This window comes from Fusarium mangiferae, assembly GCF_900044065.1.
Source record: "Fusarium mangiferae strain MRC7560 genome assembly, contig: FMAN_scaffold004, whole genome shotgun sequence".
Taxonomy (NCBI): Eukaryota; Fungi; Ascomycota; class Sordariomycetes; order Hypocreales; family Nectriaceae; genus Fusarium; species Fusarium mangiferae.
The window spans coordinates 2,164,516-2,183,968 of NW_024573924.1; the positions used below are offsets into that span (position 1 = coordinate 2,164,516).

The 19,453-nt window shown below is 48.9% G+C and overlaps 5 protein-coding genes across 5 annotated transcripts; 2 read left to right on the top strand and 3 right to left on the bottom strand.

Moving 5' to 3' along the window:
• Positions 1-2,006: 2,006 nt before the first annotated feature.
• On the top strand, positions 2,007-3,295 carry FMAN_09250 (uncharacterized protein; the record flags this gene model as incomplete). The annotated part of the gene is made up of 3 exons (XM_041830070.1): positions 2,007-2,205; positions 2,261-2,912; positions 2,968-3,295. The coding sequence occupies 3 exons, from the start codon at positions 2,007-2,009 to the stop codon at positions 3,293-3,295; spliced, it is 1,179 nt and encodes a 392-aa protein (XP_041680770.1).
• An 831-nt stretch (positions 3,296-4,126) lies between these two features.
• On the bottom strand, positions 4,127-5,725 carry FMAN_09251 (uncharacterized protein; the record flags this gene model as incomplete). The annotated part of the gene is made up of 2 exons (XM_041830071.1): positions 4,127-5,432; positions 5,589-5,725. The coding sequence occupies 2 exons, from the start codon at positions 5,723-5,725 to the stop codon at positions 4,127-4,129; spliced, it is 1,443 nt and encodes a 480-aa protein (XP_041680771.1).
• Positions 5,726-8,026: 2,301 nt separating this feature from the next.
• FMAN_09252 (putative casein kinase-1 hhp1) lies at positions 8,027-9,315 on the bottom strand (the record flags this gene model as incomplete). The annotated part of the gene is made up of 2 exons (XM_041830072.1): positions 8,027-9,130; positions 9,304-9,315. The coding sequence occupies 2 exons, from the start codon at positions 9,313-9,315 to the stop codon at positions 8,027-8,029; spliced, it is 1,116 nt and encodes a 371-aa protein (XP_041680772.1).
• Positions 9,316-13,689: 4,374 nt separating this feature from the next.
• On the bottom strand, positions 13,690-15,891 carry FMAN_09253 (uncharacterized protein; the record flags this gene model as incomplete). The annotated part of the gene is made up of 1 exon (XM_041830073.1): positions 13,690-15,891. One exon carries the CDS (start codon positions 15,889-15,891, stop codon positions 13,690-13,692), a length of 2,202 nt encoding a protein of 733 aa, XP_041680773.1.
• A 1,411-nt stretch (positions 15,892-17,302) lies between these two features.
• Positions 17,303-17,890, top strand: FMAN_09254 (uncharacterized protein; the record flags this gene model as incomplete). The annotated part of the gene is made up of 1 exon (XM_041830074.1): positions 17,303-17,890. The coding sequence occupies one exon, from the start codon at positions 17,303-17,305 to the stop codon at positions 17,888-17,890; it is 588 nt and encodes a 195-aa protein (XP_041680774.1).
• Positions 17,891-19,453: the final 1,563 nt, after the last annotated feature.

A 19,453-nucleotide genomic window follows, 5' to 3' on the forward strand; every position in this document is an offset into this window, starting at 1 on the left:
GAGGAAGTCCCGTAGGCAGATCGAACCGTCAAACCTGAATGACAACCCAGGTTCTCAGCCTTAGACAGTTTTCTCTTCACAACGCTAGTCGGCTAGCTACAAACTGCCAAATGTGAACGTCTTTGAGACAAGCTGTGCCACTAGTGACCAGGTAGGCAAAGGACAAACCTTGAGAGTTGTGCGAAGCTAGGTCTAGTATGATTGAGGCCATCCCCATGCCCGAAAGCTTAAATAAACCATGGTTCTATGTAGTGTCATCTGGCAGAAAACGGGTTTGGTAGTTCCGTTGCCGACTTGGGCTACCGGTAATAGGCAAAGACATCCAACTGCCGTCTAGCACTGAATTAAGCGCCATCTCTGCACATCCTGCTCAAAGACCCAATGCTGCATAGTGGTACGTATATAAGTGCTTGGCGATACTGCCGACATACCCAGAGCAGCCCGTTATCTCCCGCGCCTGAGATCTGACTTACATAGGTACATGGACTGCATGGAATAGGGTGGAGAGATTGAAAGCGTGGGGATGGCATGTCTTCAAGTGACATTCCAGTTTCCAGGATCTCATTATAGGATCCGGCAGATTAGGAGCAAGGGCCGGCGGCAGATGACGCAAGTGGATTTCCATCTAGGTTTTTACGTCAATTGTAGGTATGTATTCGGCCAACATGGAACAGGTTACAGGTGGTTAGTTGTTGGTTGGAGATAATCGAAGGGTCTGGGTCACAATCCCTGGCTTTGATCCTGAATCATGCTAGCATTTCAGAGTGAGGTTGTGACTGTAACAGATAAGGGGAACGAGTTGAGACTCTGATTATGCAACGCATATGTAAACCCTCCTTTCATACGTCAAATAGCAGAAGCCATAGGTAAGCTCGACACCACCACCCACTGACAACTTGTCGATCGCCAAAAGGGTATCTCTGGGTGACCTCTCAAGTTCCCCGTCACCCACATTTTGCGTCATAATAGATTCTGGACCCCCGCCGCCGAGTCCACTTTAAGTGCTCCGCTGTATCTACAATAGATCGCAGTTGATAGGAGGCTGAAGCCCAGACAAATGGCAATGTATTTTCAAGTTCAACTGGAGTTTTGCTTCTTGGAGATGGCGCCTTGGAAACAGGTAAAAGATCACCAACTCAGGAAGAAATACCAACGTAATATCCGTCATGGAAGTCTGCATGCACGTCCTCTTTTATCCACCACATGCGACGGCCTTCTTTTAGATACTCGTGCTATGTTGTTGGTCCTTCTTCGGCCCCCAGCCGAGCATATCCATGACATCCAATCTGATGGCGCTCGTTCACTCACCGTTTCATGGGGACGCCCTCGTCTTATCCTGAATAGGCACTCACGCTGCATTGGCTGTTTACTATAGTAGTCTAGCTCATAGACTAGGCAAGGCACATAAACATCACGTCAAGGTCGTTCATTTTTTTAGCTTCTCATTCTGCCTCCATCTTCATCACTATCTCGCTTGTGCATCGCCCACCTTGCGCCGCCTTTTCGCCGTTTCTTTCCCCATCCGCCTCAGAGTCTCACCTCTTCCTCAGCCTCACTTTTGGTTCTAAACCTGCTGTCAACAGTCATAGCCCACCTCTTGTTCGAAGCTTAGCGCTCAATTTGAATCTCTGTCCTTGAGGTTGCCACTTGGAATATCGGGCTGGGCCTGAGGACGCCGCATCACTCCGTTGTTCATCGTCTCCGCATCGTCAGGAGAACCGAGCCAGACTTGCTCTAGAACCCCCCAACTGACCGCGTGACAAAGCACAACCACAGGCGACAACGGCAAACAACTCAGCGTATGCTATATGACCCCCTCGCTTTTCGAATTGTCTCCAATTTACTGGCCATATCGTCCGGATTTCTGGCAGTGTTGGTCCCGGGTTGTTATGGGCTCGCGCCTCAACCCCAGTCAATAATCAATTCCCATTGACTTCCCCCCCTCGCCAATCTCTTCACCTCTCTGTTGCCGCGATCCTATCACAGGACTTCAGGGCGATCAAGTCATGGCTGCGACCGTTGCGCCCTCACATGCTGGTGGCCTACCATCGTCATCGGGAATCCCTGCGCCCTCACATTCCGCAAGCTCTCACCCACATGCCCAAGATGCTGCGAGTGGACCAACATCTCCCACGCCAAGTCCATTACCACAAACTCGAAAATTCAATCTTCGCGACTTCAGACGAGTTCGCACACTAGGGACAGGTATGTCCATGTCTTGCAGACTTGTAGGCCTTCCGCTTCTGACCCCCCGAAAAAGGAACATTTGCTCGGGTCTGCCTCGTTCGTCCCGCCGCAACTGCGCATATCCCCCTTGACCATCAACTCAACCCCGAAGTCTACGCCCTCAAGATCCTACGGAAACCGGAAGTCATCCGTCTTAAACAAGTCGATCATGTCCGACACGAGCGCGCTATTCTCGCTGATGTCGCAGGCCATCCTTTCATCACAAACCTAATAGCCTCCTTTTCCGACCAAGATTCGCTCTACATGCTGCTCGACTACGTTCCAGGGGGAGAGTTGTTCACATATCTTAGAAAGTTACGACGCTTCGAAGAACCTGTCGCACGCTTCTACGCCGCCGAGATCGTTCTGGTTTTGGAGTACTTGCATGAGCAGCAAGGAGGTATTGCCTATCGAGACCTTAAACCTGAAAACCTGCTCCTTGATCAAGAGGGCCACATCAAGCTTGTCGATTTTGGCTTTGCCAAGCGACTCGGCTACCGTGAGGATAACCGCCCCGTCGAGACATACACCTTGTGCGGGACACCTGAGTATCTCGCCCCCGAAGTCATCCAGAACAAAGGTCACACAGGCGCAGTTGACTGGTGGGCACTGGGCATTCTCATATATGAGTTCTTGACGGGGTATCCTCCTTTCTGGCACCAGAACCCCATCGAGATCTACAAGCAGTGGGTAACTGTTCGACAGATGTCTAAGAATGGCAAGCTGATTATTTCCCCGCAGGATCTTAGAAAAGCCAGTTGTCTTTCCCCAGGACCCCCCCTTATCAGAGGAAGCTAAGGATATAATACGGTCCTTCTGCACCGTCGATCGTTCTCGGCGCCTTGGTAATATAAGCGGCGGTGCAGCACGTGTGAAATCCCACCCTTTCTTCCTTGACACCAACTGGGATGACATTTTCAACCGTCGACAAAAGGGCCCCATTCAGCCCCCGATACGATATCCCGGTGATGCACAATGCTTCGACGTCTACCCCGAGGACGACGGATCTCGCGAACCTTATGGTCGCGAGATGGCGGAGAAATATGACCCATACTTTGCTGACTTCTAATCACCCGGACTAGCCATTCACCTGGATCGGAAGATGGGTGCCGACGTGTCTGATCATGCCAAATATCCACTTAATACATGGGAATTACATGGCAGTCAGACTCTACTCCAAACATGCGCAAACGCATACAAGGTGCTCAAATGACCCTTGAGAATGAACATACACACAATGACGAATTACGATTCAACGCCATAAATATCGGTTCTTAAATCAGCATTTCTATTAAGCCTTTATGACCAATGCCTGGAGAACAGCGTTTCATCTCGAATAATGACTTCGACGAGGAGATAGGAGATACTATACTACACTCGTCCTTAGTATCCAATATTCATTTGAACTCCATTGCTTTTTACGTCTTTTTACTTTGTGCAAGCGAATGGTTCAGCTCATGACATCGGAGTAGTATAGGCAGTTATGGCACCTGAATCTTTATATGACCTGCACACCTGATACTCGCTTCTCGGACCGTGAAATGTGCGGTGAGACAGTGAAGGATAATTTTGCACATACCTCAGTTGCTGTTCAGTGAATTTATTTGTTAACGCTGTTTGCCTTTGCTTGCAAGCAGTGAAACTAACACAATACTAGGCCTTTGCATACATGATGTTTGAGTCTTTGCCTGCTGCCATGTACTAACTGAATGAGTTGTATCAACCAGCAAATAATGAAGTGAGTAATGGGATATAGCGATAGACACGCAGTCTAGCGTCACAAACATATTACAAGACACCTCCCACCGGGTTTAAGGGTGCCTGAAATTGTTAGGTTTTCTTGTAATCATGATTTCGCATCCCCCCGAGACCAGAGAGAACAACGCAGTGAAAGTGTGGCTCAGAACCGCTGGCACAGCCAGTACACACCTGCACCAAAAGCGAGGACTGTGGCTAGGATACAGGCACCCTGCTTAGTACTCCAGAGGTACATGCTCCAGCCTGCCATGACCTCCTTACGTCGTGCGGCGGCCCGGCGCTCCCAGGCCTCTGGGTCAATTTCCATAGGAAGTCGGGCCCGAGGGTCCTTGCTTACACCACAGTCCAGGTCTGACGGCGGGGCCATATCACTCGGCGAAATGAGGGGCACGTCGATACGTAGGAACACTGGACGATGATCGCTCATACGCAGCACTGGAAGACAGTCATAAGCACGAACGTTGAACTTGGGGTCCTGGCTATTCCCTTTTTTGAGCCACGAGGGTACGTCGAGAAAAAGGATCCGATCTGTCCAACTTGGATAGCGATGAACCGCAAATTTCCATGGCACATCAACCTCGGGCTCTCGCGTGCCAGGTCGTGGTGGTAGCACATCGTACTTGTAAGTTGGTGGGAAGCGCACCTCATGCTCCGATAGCCCATGTAAAGTGCGGCCAGCGTTACGTTCACGCGTAAGCTGATCGAGACGAAAAAAATCTGGATAGTAGTTCTCCGACTCCGGATCTAGACTGGGGAATGTAGCGGAAGGGGGCGGGGATGTGGTGGATATTCTATAATTTAGATCGCCGGCAACAAAGAGAAATGATGAGGGCCTGAAAACGGAGATGTTGTGCAACTGCTGTTGAAGTTGTGAGTGCTGCTCGTTGTGTTCATTATCGAGGAGGCGCGCACGCTCAGGCTCGTCTTCGGCAGGTAGTGTTGAGGCTGGAGTTGGGGTGACAGAGGTCTTGTAGCTATTCACAACCACTTCTGGGTTTTCAAAAGCCATACCACGCATTATAGCAGCCCAGTTGGCATTACGCCGGGGCAAGTTCCATTCCATAGCCGCCAGGTGTGTTGCGACAAAGGTTAGCTCAGATGAGCCACCATCAGCTTCATAAAGCATGCGTAGACCGACAGCGCCCTTGTTCCCTATCTCAGCGGCCCCAAATCCGACTTCCGCCTCTTGAATGTTCTTTAGCCTCGAAGGCTCGCGAGCGAAGAGTAGTATGGCGGTGTAGCCCACATTTTTGCCTCGCACAAGTGTGTATGGCTTCGAGGGGAGGGCGGTGGGCGTAGTGTTGGCAGTCTCGCTATTTCGCGTCGATAGATCATCGATAATGTGTTGAGCGGCGATATTGATGGCTTGTTCGTATCGTGAGAGGTACGGGTTCAAGAAGTAACCACCAATGAAGGAGTACGCCAGGGGTGCCACCTCCTGTAGCGAGCTGCGAACAGAACATGAATCAGTACAAGATATCCCGGTACTCTATGTAGACCTTGTGCTGATCATGTCTGGAGTTCCATGACTGGCCAGGGTAGCAGCATCGAGGGCATTGGTAACCTGATCGCCTTCGGAGGAGACGAAGAGGATTGCAGCTTACAGAACAACAACCTCTGGTAAACCAGTTGCGTTTTGACGAAGGGCGGTTTGCAAATGGCTGCCGAAGACGGGGATGTCGAGAAGATTCTTGGCACAGTTGAACGTGAGGTACAAGAGGTCAATGGAAGGGGGGTCCATGGTGGACGAGGCGGAGGAAGGCGATAACTTGGATTGGGAGGTCGATGTTGATGTTGATGTTGCAGTCGTGGATTTGGTTGCTGAAATCGATGCCGCCATTGCAAGGCACAATAATAGATCTCGTTGTCAAAAGAGCGAGACGGTCAAAGGTCTTGCAAGGATGAAGAAGAGAAGTGGTAAGAGAGAAGCCAGCAGGTAGGTAACCTAGGAAACTACCTAAAGAGACAAGAACAAGGGTTCCGCTGCAAGTCTAAAAAGGGAAACCTCGAGTGTGCGCGAGGCTCACGACAAGCAAGGGAAGAAGATAGGTTACAGGTAGGATGGTGGGCAGGTGAGATTGAGGATCTGGAACTGGCTGGCTGCAAGCAAGGAAAATGTGGGGTTGATGCTTGGTTTCGTAGATCACTATCGACTTTTGGTCCGGTTTAGACTTTGTTTTGTGGGTGTCGGCATGCAGGCATGATCACTTGAGATCCAATCATCCGCATAGGCCAAAGAAGGGTTCGATCGCGTGGCCAAGCTTCTCCTTGGGCTCCCAGAGTAACACTACAGATTTCGACACTCGTGATGATGCACACACACTTTCCGTCTCCTGCAAGGTACGGCTATCAAAGTAAAGCTCAGCATGGTACCTAAGGTACCTTAGAATTGTCCTGTGTTGCGTTACATGGAGTCAGGTATTCAGTCAAACCCACTATCAGAAACTGAAGGCTATTCCTGAGATGATGGCCGATTACATGAAGCGCAGTACATCTCAACTGATCTGTTTTTCAGATGTCTACTGGTCTCCTATGTAATCAGCTCCTGTCATTCTTGTTACCGCTCGAGATAACGACATCCGTAGGCTACGAGGCACGCATCCCACACATGTGACCATCCAAAAGACCTGGTGATTGGAAGGCGGTTCCTCTTAGTCTGCTCTTTTAAAGGCTACTGCTTAGCAAGAACGAACGACACAACGCATCATCATGAAGTTGAAGAATAATTTCCAAATAAAACAGACTGAATTTGTAGACTACCTAATTTGCGATCAAGAAATGAATGAAGGGGTGGATTGATGTGTGTGAAATGCAAGGCTGCTCAACCTGAGGGTTGAAAATGTTGGCTCGTCAACCATGTGTCCCTTGTCGGCTGCTGGGAAGTTTTGTCAATACCCGATTTCCCAACCTTGAGCTTCATGATGGGAGTGTCATGTCGGCTGCCGCATCACCGCCATGTCTTTGAAGGTGGCAGCAGCTTGTGTTACCTTGTTCACCTCAATGACGTGCTTGATTCCATCCACCAAGCCCAGCAATAGGATACCGGAGCTGACCTTAACCTAGGCCGGTAGTTCCCACTGTTCCATCTGCGACTGTACCAAGATCCTCGGCCAACGTAGGCTGCTATCCGCAACAAGCTTGCCGTTCGCGACATGGTGTCGAGACTAGCTTTACCAGCAACATAACTCCTGAAATGCGTCCCCTGTTGCCTCCCCAGAAGCTACCTCCGACAGGTAGGAGCAGACTCGAAAGACTAGAGCAAACGTCCGTGCAAATTAAAAGAAAGCAAAGAAAGATACGATGAAGGAAATGCCTGCTAGGGATCGAGCTGAGCCGCTTCGACGGAAAGGTGAGCCATAGCGAGATGTGGGCCCAAATTCAGCTCCAGGGGCGAATCTTGTATTATCGACACCATGGTATGTGGCATTCCGAGGTAAGGCTATTTTGCGAGTAGCAGTGATAGCCCCACAGGTTCGGTACACCCAAAAATAGGAGTACCGGACATGCCGTTCAGGAAAGTCTCCTGAAGGTATTGCAGTCGCTCAAGGGACGAAACCCGAAGGTTTATCCATTGTGCAACATTTCAACCATCAAGAGATACCCGAGCCATGCGTAAAGTCGTGAATTCGCCAAAAGATACGTCGAAGAACAAGATAGAGCAAAGGCGTAGAAAATAGGCGTGACCGATCCGCGCTCCAACAATCGACCGCGATCAATAAGCAGAATGATGACCAGCAGAATCATTCAGCTGTTCAAAAGACTTGCATCCGGGTGTCGGCGTTGGGTATGAATCGCCAGTATCGGTAGCCATGAGTGAGAATCCCAAAAAGAGAGGAGTAATCGGTTTAGAAATCATTTCGGCCGATAGCTGCCCGAGGCATATCCCGCTCCCTTTGAAGCTGAGCGAAGCCTGTTTATCGTCCACTGAGTCAGCCATAGTTGTCAGCAAATCTCCCTTCGGCCAGCGGTACAAAAACACACTACACGCGCGAAGGAAAAAGATTCCTTACGAGGGACTAGAAAAATAGGCGTTACTTATCACTCACATCCTGTCGCTTCCACCGATGGCACGGTTGGTGTCGGGAGTATCGACGCCAGCACCGGAGCCTCGCTCAAGCATCTTGCGACGAGTGCTGGGGATGGCATTAGGCTTAGCAGCAGACTGGCCGGCAGTAGCGGCGTTGGTACGACTGGCACGGGCCTTTTCCTCGTCTTCAGGGTTGGCCTGACCGGCAGCCTGTGCGATAGCCTGCGCGTTCTTCTGGTACTTGTAGACGGTCCAGTCGAAAACATAATCATACTGGAAACCCTCGCGAACAAAGAGGTCGCGGAAGATCTTGCGGAGGTAGCTGTAATCAGGCTTATCGTCGAATCGAAGAGATCGAGTGTAGTTGAGGTAAATTGCGAACTCATTGGGGAATCCACGGCAGAGAACCTCAGTAGGAGTGGTCATCTTCTTTTCCATAATACGGTCGTACTTCTGCTTCTTGGTGGCGGCTTTCAGACCCTGCCAAGGGAGAGAGCCGCGGCAGAAATAGAGCATAACGTAACCGAGGGACTCCATATCATCACGTCGTGATTGCTCGACGCCCAAGTGGGTGTTGATGGAGGCGTAGCGCGCAGTACCTGTCAGATTCTTGTTCTCTCTGTAGGGAATGTGGAAATGAGTTTTGGGATCGCGATACTTCTTGGCAAGACCGAAATCGATAACGTTGACTTGATTGCCTCGTTTGCCAATACCCATAAGGAAGTTGTCGGGCTTGATATCTCGGTGGATGAAAGACTTGGCGTGAATGTATTCGATTCGAGAGATGAGCTGATCGGCCAGGAGAAGAACAGTCTTCAAGGAAAACTTTCGGTTACAGAAGTTGAAGAGATCCTCCAGACTGGGGCCGAGAAGGTCGAGAACCATGGCATTGTAGTCGCACTCGGTACCAAACCAGCGAACAAACGGGATTCCAACGCCACCAGCAAGAGACTTGTATACACGGGCCTCATACTCCAGTTGCGGGTGCTTGGCCTTGACGGACTCGAGCTTGATGGCAATCTCCTCACCGGAGATGATATTGGTGCCCAGGTAGATATCACCGAAAGAACCTGAACCGATCTTTCGACCGATACGGTATTTATTACCGACGCGAAGATCCTGCCCGACTTGGTTAGCCAATGCTGTAATAATGTTCCTCATCTCTACTCAAGCTCCGGCACAAGCAACCAGAGCGATCAAAAAGGGCCTATGGTGCCTCAAGATGATTGACATCGTTTTGGAGGTGTTGTGCACCGGAGTCTGAATCGAGACAGTGGGGATGGCGAACGTACCATGGTCGTCATGATGAAAGTTGATGGTTTTCTGTTCCGTAGGAATGAAACCTGAAGGATGAGTGTACAAGTTTGTGTGATCTGCAAGCCTTTGTTGGCTATAGGGGGAGTCAGCAACGTCTAGGTTCGGTTGAAAAGTAGATAAATGAAAGCAAATGAGAAGGGCGGTAATGCATGCAATGAGAGGGGCAAAACTGGGTCGGAGAAGAATCAGGCTTGAGGCGGTGGACAACGCCACAAGGCAAATCCGACGCAACTCGACTCGCCCGACAAGCAGTATCAAGAAAAGCCCGCGTAGGCGTGAGTCGGTGCATCCCGAATGACAGAGAATCAATAGACCATCAAGCCGGTTGACACAAAACCAAACAAGCAACACATTTCGGTCTAGGAAACATGATCAGCTGACATACCTGCAAGAGAATCGTGTGCGTTTGGAGGCGGTCAAAACGCGTTGCAGGCTGATCTTTGGGAGGTGACAATGTCAGTTAGGTGAGAATCGGGGAAAGCTAGGATTTAAAAACTCGGTCAAGCTTCTCGAGAACTACTCTCTATGTGGCTTTGGTAATTCCTGAGGGTTCTTGATGAAGCAGAAAGAAAGGATTAGAGAATCTTGACAGCTGTGGCAGACGTAAAGTCGCGAGGTCGTCGTCGAGATGACAGTGGGTGTAGGTAGTTAGATGTTAGGAGAAGAGATGGCGGAAGGGCGTCGTGGGGTGGAAGAAGGGAATGGGAGAAAATGGCAGGCCGAGGAGGAGAAATGGGAATGAATGTGGAAGGGGGCGGGTAGGAAAGAGCAAGTGAATAAAAAAAGTGGAGAATGGGGAGAGCGAGGCCTGAGGGTGAGTGAAAAGCAGCCCAGCCCAGCCCATCATTTAGGGAAGGGGGAAGGGAATTTGTCTGAAGGGCGGCGGGTGGCGGGTGATCCCAGCTGGAGGCTCTCAGCATGGATGGACAAGACCCAAAGCCTTTGAATGGGCCCTGATGCGCCCTTCGACCGCCTCATTAGGCGCTTCTCACTGGATCAGCCACAACTTAGCGGTCCGTTTCCAGGGGGCTCGGCGTCTACTGGACAAGCGCACAACTCACTCCCCTCCCCAATGCGACGGGGCCGCTCACTGGCTCACTTCCATTCAGTCTTCACCGTCTAGGACTGTTCAAGGGCAGGTCCCGTCGTCTTCTAGACCTGAATGCGGCCTAAAGTGGGGGATGGGGCAACAACTGGCTGGCCAAGACAGTGGAAATAAGACGAGTTACAGACAGGGCGCAGAGTCAAGGCTCAGAAGTGCATGAATCGAAGTCTCACTAATCTGTACAAAGACAGCTCCAGATGTTTCATGATGAATCAATCATTCAAACTGTTTGCCTCTCTCTTGATGTATGCATGACCTCGGTACACGTCTTCTACTGTCCATCACTGCCAACATATTCCAGCCGGGGAAACCCAAATATCAGACCTAAAAATCTCTCAGCACCGACCTACATGTAGGTAGTACCTCGTAATTCAATACCTAGGTAGGCTCAGGTCTCCGATTCGGTTGTTTTTTGAACCATGTTGCAATCGGGTAACTACCACGGATAATGCTCAAGGTATCAGCATCCTGGCATCCATCCCAACACATTGAGGGTTGCCCTCTACTAAGCTAGGCCATCCATATCGCCAATGTCAATAGCCGCCCTTGCAATGACGATCTAGACAAAGGCCTGCCGATCACAGCACGACCAGACAATTTATACAATATTTTCCAAGATCACCACAATCTTTACGGAATAGAAGGTATTATATGTCTTCAATGACATACATCTCGTTTGAGATGAGTAATCTGATTCACCAATTTAGGGCTATAAACATTGACTCCATCGGAGTGCGAATATGAAGCCTACCTACCTGTTGATCACATTGTTGAATATTGCTGTTACTTCTATAATATCAGTCTTGACGTCCTTTGTTCCAAGAGGTAATAATTATATGGACTACCGTTGGGTACATCTTTAATTCATGGTGGAATGAATGGCAAAGGAGGACGTAACTACTGCCCAATCTTCTTGATCCGCGTATTCCGTTGTTTGCTTATTCCGACCGGCCTCAATATTCTGCCTTGAAAGCCTGATACCTATGTAAAACAACGAATTGCACAGCTCCGGCTCAGCCTCCCCGGTGAGGGGTGCAAGCAACCAAGCGAGTGAGCTGTAACTGGGCGGTAAGAGAGGTGATAACAGCTCAGAGATAATTCAAAATATTGGCGAACCTGCATGGATTCCCTTGATTCGTTTCGCAGCATCAAGCATGTTTTGCTTCCTCTTATGTGGTAACTACGTAGTACTGAGGTATCACAGGTACTTCTGACAGAGAAATGGAGAGACGGTTCGGAGCAAACCGATTAACCACACGGCGGACGGTATCTCCGCTAGAGGCAAAGAATTCTTCTAGCGCCTAAACCTACCTAGTCATGGAAGAGATCTTAGTCTTCTCTCACCCGGTGCACCAAGGAAGAAAAGACTAAGCCGAGAATCAAACACAAAACAGCTTCTATTATGAAGCATGCGAGACTGATAATTATATGGCCGTATTGGTAGTTAAGTTGTGACTTGAACAGCCAGCTAGCGTTAGCATGATGGATTTTTCCTTCCAATATTTTTGCCTTCTTCAATTGTCGGTCCGTTGTTTACCTTCGGAGCCGGCCATTCGTGACTATACCACAATGCTCACCGACTTATCATTTAACAAATCCATAGCACACATTATTTAATTCATGTTTGCCTTTTATAATAGGCGCTACGTGCATGGCTTTTCAAGGTTCTTGCATTAAGAATATCACAAGAACTGACTTACAGCCTCCCCCTCTCCCCCAATACATCAATATCACGGTAACCACGCTTCCAAAGCTCACATAATGAACGGCTCACTCAGGCTTGGTGCTGTTCCGTTTAGTCCGGCTAATTACAGTAATGCAAGTCTCAACTAATAATTAAGGAGCAACGCGGTATAATCTGTCTCACCTGTCCACCAGCTGCGTGCATCGAGATGCCAGGGTCTGTGATGGCTTGCAGGATGTCAGTGAGCTGAAAATAGCTGCCCTGTGCTGTTATAGGTAAGGTAATTAGTTATATGGTGCGACCACATCCAAGGTGCCTCCTGTGACAATCACCATCTCGCTACGCTTCTTTAGCCCAGAACTACAAGAGCTTCTTCATGGCATGCACGTCTGAATTCCCAAGATTGAATGCGTCTCCATTTATCACTTGAGTTTGTACGCCCGACGTTCAAGGTCAAACACATTCAGAGCGTGGCAGGCACTGGCAAGCCAGACGCCGCCAGATAAGGATTTTAACGGCAGATGAATCAGGTTTGGTCAATGCAGCCCCCCAATCATTCCGCTCTCAAGCTCCTCAGCCACAACTAAACAGTTCATCATCATCATCCGCAGAAGCAGGCTAGGCAGGTAGTTGAGTCTCCCACCATCTGATCAAAATAACACCAAGGCAATATTCTCAACCTGGTAGGCGGTAGCGAGATTCGTTTTTACAAAGGTCAACGTATGCATCTCGCTGTTGTGTCGAGGATCGTAGGTACATCGACTTAAAGTACGGAGTGCGAGACTTAAACTTACCTTCATCGTTGGACTAAACAGTCAATGTGAGTGTGAGTGTGAGTGCTCTTGGCTTCAGTTCGCAATTTAATATAACCGAGCTTATGGTAACCACAGGAGACGATTATCTGGATTTCTTTATTACTATCATCGAAACCCATGCTTGATGATTGGGTTCAACAGCATAGGGCCAGCCAGATCTGGTCTCATGACGCAATGCCTGTTGTCAATTCAAGATAATGTCACACAACATATAACTGAATTCTTCTTATCGATAGGGTAGCCTACTGAGCAATTGTTTGGATAGACCCCTATTTATGTGTTCTCATTCATTAGCTGAACTACACATATCGCCTACTTAGTGATTAAACAGAGAACTGGTATAGCAGTGAGCCTGTAAATTGCTCTGAGATCATGTAAGAGTCAAATAGTATGTTTAAACTCTGTTGAAGCTGGTACACGGCTTCGAGTTCGCCCACTGGAAGATAGAAAAAATATGGTTCTAAGTCTTCTACCATAATTGTCTGGTATGATATGTTATCCCTTGTGTCACAACTGACCAGCTTTGGTAGAGCTGTAATTTTATGTCTGTCGAGTCAAGCCGTGTTTTCGACGAGGTGCTCAGCGGTTATAATGAAGGAGACAAATGTCTCAGATAGGTAACTCTAGGAGCTCAGGCTGCGCTCTCCCGTTATCGCTAATTATAAAGAAATGAATGCATACAAAATTCGTTGTTCCATGACTAACTAAACGGCACAAAAGTAAAATAAATTTCAAGGAGCTATATAGACAGAATCATCTAGTATCCTGGTGCACTGGGTCCCTGTGGTGGATGTCCCGATTCTGAAGCACCTCTGTACTGAGGAGCCAAGTGAGGCACATGGAAATGGTGGCCTTGGGGGGGGTACTGGCCTGGTGCCTGCTGCATCGGTTGTCCCTGTTGTCCTTGCAAACCATTAGAGCCCGGTCGATAGGATGCCGATTGTCCCGATTGCCCTTGAAGATATGGTGCTAACGTGCTTTCTAATACCTGGCCCGTCTTCTTTAGCCATTTATCTGCGGAGCTGCTGCCAAATAGCTTTCCACCGCCACCAGCTAGCTTTCCAAGGCCAGGCCGTGGTGGCAGCGCAGGAGGAGGTGCGAAATATGTTTGTGGTGGACGGGGATAGCTGGCAGGGTTGTAACCAGCAGGGCCTGCACCGAAGCCCGATGTGGGAGCGAAGCCTTGCGATGAAGATGGCCTGGGAGGGAGAGCTGGGGGCTGCAGGCTGTTTCCTGAATGATTCGGCAAGGGGGGGCTGGTAGCCGGAGCGTAGGTAGGTTGGGTAGGATACTGAGGCTGAGGAGTATAAGGACCAGTGGGAGATGGCTGATACATCGTGGGATTTCCTGATCCAGATTGTTGCGCTCCAGCTCCAAAGCTGGTGTCCTGAGCCGCATATGGAGGTGGGGGTGAAGTTGGGATCATTGTCGGCACCGGTGTCCCATATGGTCTCGTGTTCGGTTGTTGGGCATGTGTTTGTTGTACCTTGGACCCGGGAGTGATTGGTTGTTGATGAGGGGCGGGTGGGTGAGCGGATGCTTGACTCAAAGTGCTTTGCGCTGGTTCTACTGGGGTTGAATAAGTTGGCTGCTGCACACCGTAGTTGAACTGAACCGGAGTGGATTGTGATGAGTTACTGGCCGAAGTTGGCATAACAGATGCCGGGGCTTGTGTGACGGTTATGTTGGATTGGTTTGATCCGAAGTTATGTGCTTGAACCGGAGTAGCATATTGCGGTTGTGCAAATGGCACTCCAGTTTGATGAGATGGACCTGTTGATGCCACTGATGCAGGTGTCTGGGCGTACGTCTGGGCAGCAACGTGAGCAGCATATTGTGGCTGAGTGAAGGAAACTCCAGCATTCGTCGCCGGAGTTGCTGGTGAAGATATGACTGAGGATAACTGGACTGAGGGGGTCACAGGGGAGGGAAGATAGGTTGATGTAGATGGAGGCATCGGTTGAGCTGGAGCAGCGTTAGGAATGCCATACTGTTTTTGCGGCTGTGGTTCTGATTGTTGGGTTTGAAGCTTCGGGGAGGCTGGAAGACTGGCAGCTGGCTTTGGTAGGGTGGCACCGGAAGCTGGAGGGTTTGGATTGTGGCTCGGAGGTGTTGTCGAGATGATTTGATGGGAAACTGTCCCGGGTGGTTGCTGTTCTGGAGGCCTTGGGGGGCTTGCAGGAGGGACATTCTGATTAGGGGACAGAGTGGCAGGATGAGTACTGGGTGTTGGTACAGGTGAAGCAGGAGGCTGAGTCGAATGTGGTCTATATGGCCGATATGCATTTAGAGCCGTTGGCGACTGCGAGTCGGTCCTATCAGGCCGGCCTAAAGGCTTGGGCTCTAAATCGGATGAATCCTGGGCCACTGGAGGAACATACGCCTTGAAGGCAGGAGGGGAAGTTGCATTGGCAGGGCGATGGGCAAGCTTCAACGGAGCAGGATAGAAGGTATAGTCCTCATTTTTGAGGTCTGGGCTTGAAGGATTGGTGGACGGCCGTGTGCCATGAGGAACCTCTGGAGGGCTGTCATCACTATCGCCAGGATAGGGTCTGTACACTGGTTCTGATGGCCGGCGGGTGTCTGTTTGAGGTCGTTGAGTTTCTTTTGGCTTATCATCCGAGGATTCGGGTCCGAAGTATGCCCAGGGATTGGCCATGACAGATTGGGGTGCAGTGGATGTGTTTTTGCTTGGCTTGTTCTGGTCCTCTTGGCCTTGTAGTGCTGGTTTGGACGCACCCAGGGCCTGGAGGGACGACGGGCCGTTATGAGAAGTACTAGATTGGTTTCCATCTTGGCCATGCTGCGGAAGCACTGGCTCGCCGCTCATCTCGAATACAGGTGTTCCATCTGGCCTATGATGAGACGGGGCATCACCGGGACGTCCTGGCTCACTGTCGAGTTCAGCGACAAATAGGGGAGGCGGATGATTGCCGCCGTAATAAGGGGCCTGGACCATATTTCCAGCAGCAATACACAGTGTTCTTATCCAAAACGATTATATGATGAGATGACGTGTATTCGAGATTGAAAGAGAGGGCCTGATGTTGACTTAGGGCTGTGAAAGAGTTGGGTGAAAGGGAGGCTCTAACGCCTTGCGGGCTGCCTTGACAATGTGACTGACTGACTGTCTTGCACTTGACGGGAGTTACCTAACCACCTAACTACCTAGTAGTGCACTTGCCTGAAAGGGACATAGTACTGTCGTCTTCATTTCTCTTGTTCTTGTAGCTCTGAGACCCTGGTCTCAGATAGGCAGTACATACTAAAAATACCACCCGCATTCCAGTGACATACTTTTCACTCAGCTGAAAGACCCTATGTGACTTGACTTTGGTGGGAGTTGGTCTTCGGGCTGAAGCTAAGCCACTATACTGGTCATGACAGGGATGTTGTGTCAAATCCTTGGTTTGGCTGAGGAAAAGCTTCTTTCGAAGGTTCGGTTCTTGGCAGATTCACTATCGCCAATAATCTAAACGACCACAACCTACACACTTCAGATATGATCTTCGAAACACCTTTAGCAGTCTAAATTTCACTTGTGCAGATAAGTCTGGGACATAATTCGGTTGAGGATATGGCCCTGCCCGCAGATCAATCAATGCATGAGCATTTCTCTGGCTCGTCTCAAGAATACAGGTAGACTATGTACAACCAGAAGAAAAAGAAAGAAAGAAAGAAAGAAAGAAAGAAAGAAAGAAAGAAAGAGAAAAGGAGTCCTTGAAACTTCGAACCAATCTCCCTGTAAACACATGCATCCTATCGTTCTCACTTGTCATTCATTTTTTCACCGCTCATAAAGTGGCGACCCATTAGCGATTCTGCCGCCTGTCTTGTTTAACATATTAGATACAACCCGTTATCCATCTTTGTTTATCATATTGGTCTTGTATGACCTCTCACTTAAGATACCTCTTATTCCGCCAGAAGCGTTGAATAATTTCGCGAATGGCTGCGAAAGTAGGAATCCCACGATCCGATTTATTGATGTCCGAGGACTGGCTCTTCCTCCTCAAGATATGCCTATGAGTTGCTCAACCCTCTTTGTGAGACCCTATTTGCTCATGTTTGTTATAAACACAATTAAAAAACTACCTTTTATAAGGCTGGTAGTCAGTGCCTGCCAACTATCAGCCGGCCTCAACAGCCTGACAGTCTAGCTCCAATACCAAGACAATAATAAGCAATAGTGCTAAATAGCGTCACTCAACCCGGCACGAAAATTAAGCATGCAGTGTGAATTGTAATAGGGGGACTCTATGGAATAAAATTGCCTTATCGCTCACTGACATACAGACACAAAAGTTGCTGTTCTTCACCTGTTTCTGTCACTCGTTTCGTATACCACCATTGTCGCTCGTTTATTAAACATGGTTTCAACTCAATTCCTCACGGGCGTGCTGGCGTTGCTCGCCGCCAACGCTGTCAGCGCCGGGCCTTGCAAACCTTCTTCTTCTACCGTCGACACGACGACCACTTTTGAAACCACCACGACTGAGACCTCATCTGCCACAGTCAGTGAGTCGTTCACCGAATCCCTCGCTAGTCTTGGCTCGACCGAGACTACGGATACCAACTCGCTCTCTACCTCGGCCGAGACTTCAACTGCCCTCGGTACTTCCACGACATTGCTCATCACCACAACTGAAGAAACAACTTCATCAGTCGCTGCCTCTGCCACTACTTCGGCGGCGGCTGCCGTCGAATGCAGCACTAACGCCGACTGTGATGGAGCGACTCCCTTCTGTGATGCAGGAACATGCGTTGCTACAGACCCCAACGCTGAGTGTTCTACCAACGCAGATTGCAATGCCCTTCATGGAGGCGACGCTCCTTTCTGTTCTACTGCAGGCAACTGTATCGGGTGCCGTGGTGATGGGGACTGCTACGGTGAAACACCCTACTGTGACAACGATTTCTGCACTGATTATGTTGGCCTTGGTGGGAGGAGACTCTAAAAGTCGCCAAATCCCAATCTTTCAATACTTTGCATCAGCGATTGAACTGCTTGTGTGTACAGAATCAAGCATTCAAACATACCACAACATGGAAAGAGGAGGGTGTTTCCTCCATCATTGCCCACAGCTCAAATTTTCTTCGCCCATCAACACCAAAAGTATATAGATCATATATAGAGATCGAGACACTAGTACCCAGTTCGCTTTAGACTATGATGCAGTAGCTTTTAAGATGTTAATATATTTGAATACCCTACTTAATAAAAGTCCCTTAGCGGCTGATCTCCTGTGATACTGTCGTCGCGGTCACCAATACTCTCCCACCAGATCGATGCAACTTCACGAAAGCACGTATTCATAGCACTCGAGATCGTCTGGGCTAAAGGCCTAGGGTTATTCAGTACTTTCTTTGATTCTGGCTCACGTGCCAGCTCTCGCAAGGAGTCCAGGCCTACCGCAAGACTCACAGAGTTGGAAATCCAATGACATACTACTAGCATATTTAGCCATGCGACTTAAGATGGCTAACTATCTCGAGCTGTTTGCATATCGTCGCAGTGCTTTGAACCTGTCAGAAAAGTGACGAAGGTAAAAGACCTAAGAATCTGAATACTAGCAACAGGGCCCTTGCAGCCATGTACTCTCTAGAATGACCCCAAGTCTAACAGTCTTGACGGATACAGTTACTTCTACCTGCGTCAGGTTTATTAGGAGAGTACCAAGAATTAAGGCGGTTATTTCAAGTAGTAATGTAAATTTGAAATGTGCTTCCTCTGCGCTAAAGTGCGAGTATGTGAGAATAAAGAGACAAGATTGCCATAGTACAATATACTGCACTTGAGAAACATATTTCCCTGAGGCCGCATGAGTGTTGAGTTTTCCTCTCGTCTCTTGTTCTCCTCACAGATGAATGTCTTTCTTGACAAAACGTTACAAGACGCTATATTATTATACGGCAAAAGTATCAAAGCATTAATGGGCAAAGACAATATAAATTTTCTTCCCAACGATAAATACACGTAATGTTATAAAGGTGGCTTTGACCGATACCGAAGCACTAAATCATCCCTTCTTTCATCATCCACTTCCATATACAATTAATCCATTCTCCAACTGAACCAACTGCTGCTGTTATCATACAAGCATATGTTGTGTTCCCAGTATTCACAACGGCAGCTAGTTGCATGTGTAGCTCACATTCTTGTGAAACCTTTGTATCTTGCGTTGTAGCATAATATACAGGAGCCACTAGATGGCAACAAGGCTTTAAGCTTCAACACTTTGGCCAAAACAAAGCCTGCGAGAAAAGCTTACAATAAGCTTTGATAAAACAATATTGATGCGAGTGAAAGTGACAAGGCAATCGCGGCAACTCAAGAGAGGAAAGTAGTGTAGCAAATAAGAGATAAGACACCTCTATTGGATGCCGTCGCAGGATGGTATCGTTGAATATGAGACGAACGAACAATGAGAGAACCAATCTCTAATATCGATGATGCAGCTGGGGATGTTTGAAACAAAAAGGACAGTGGTTTGGTTGGGGTTTGAAAAAAAAAAGGGGGG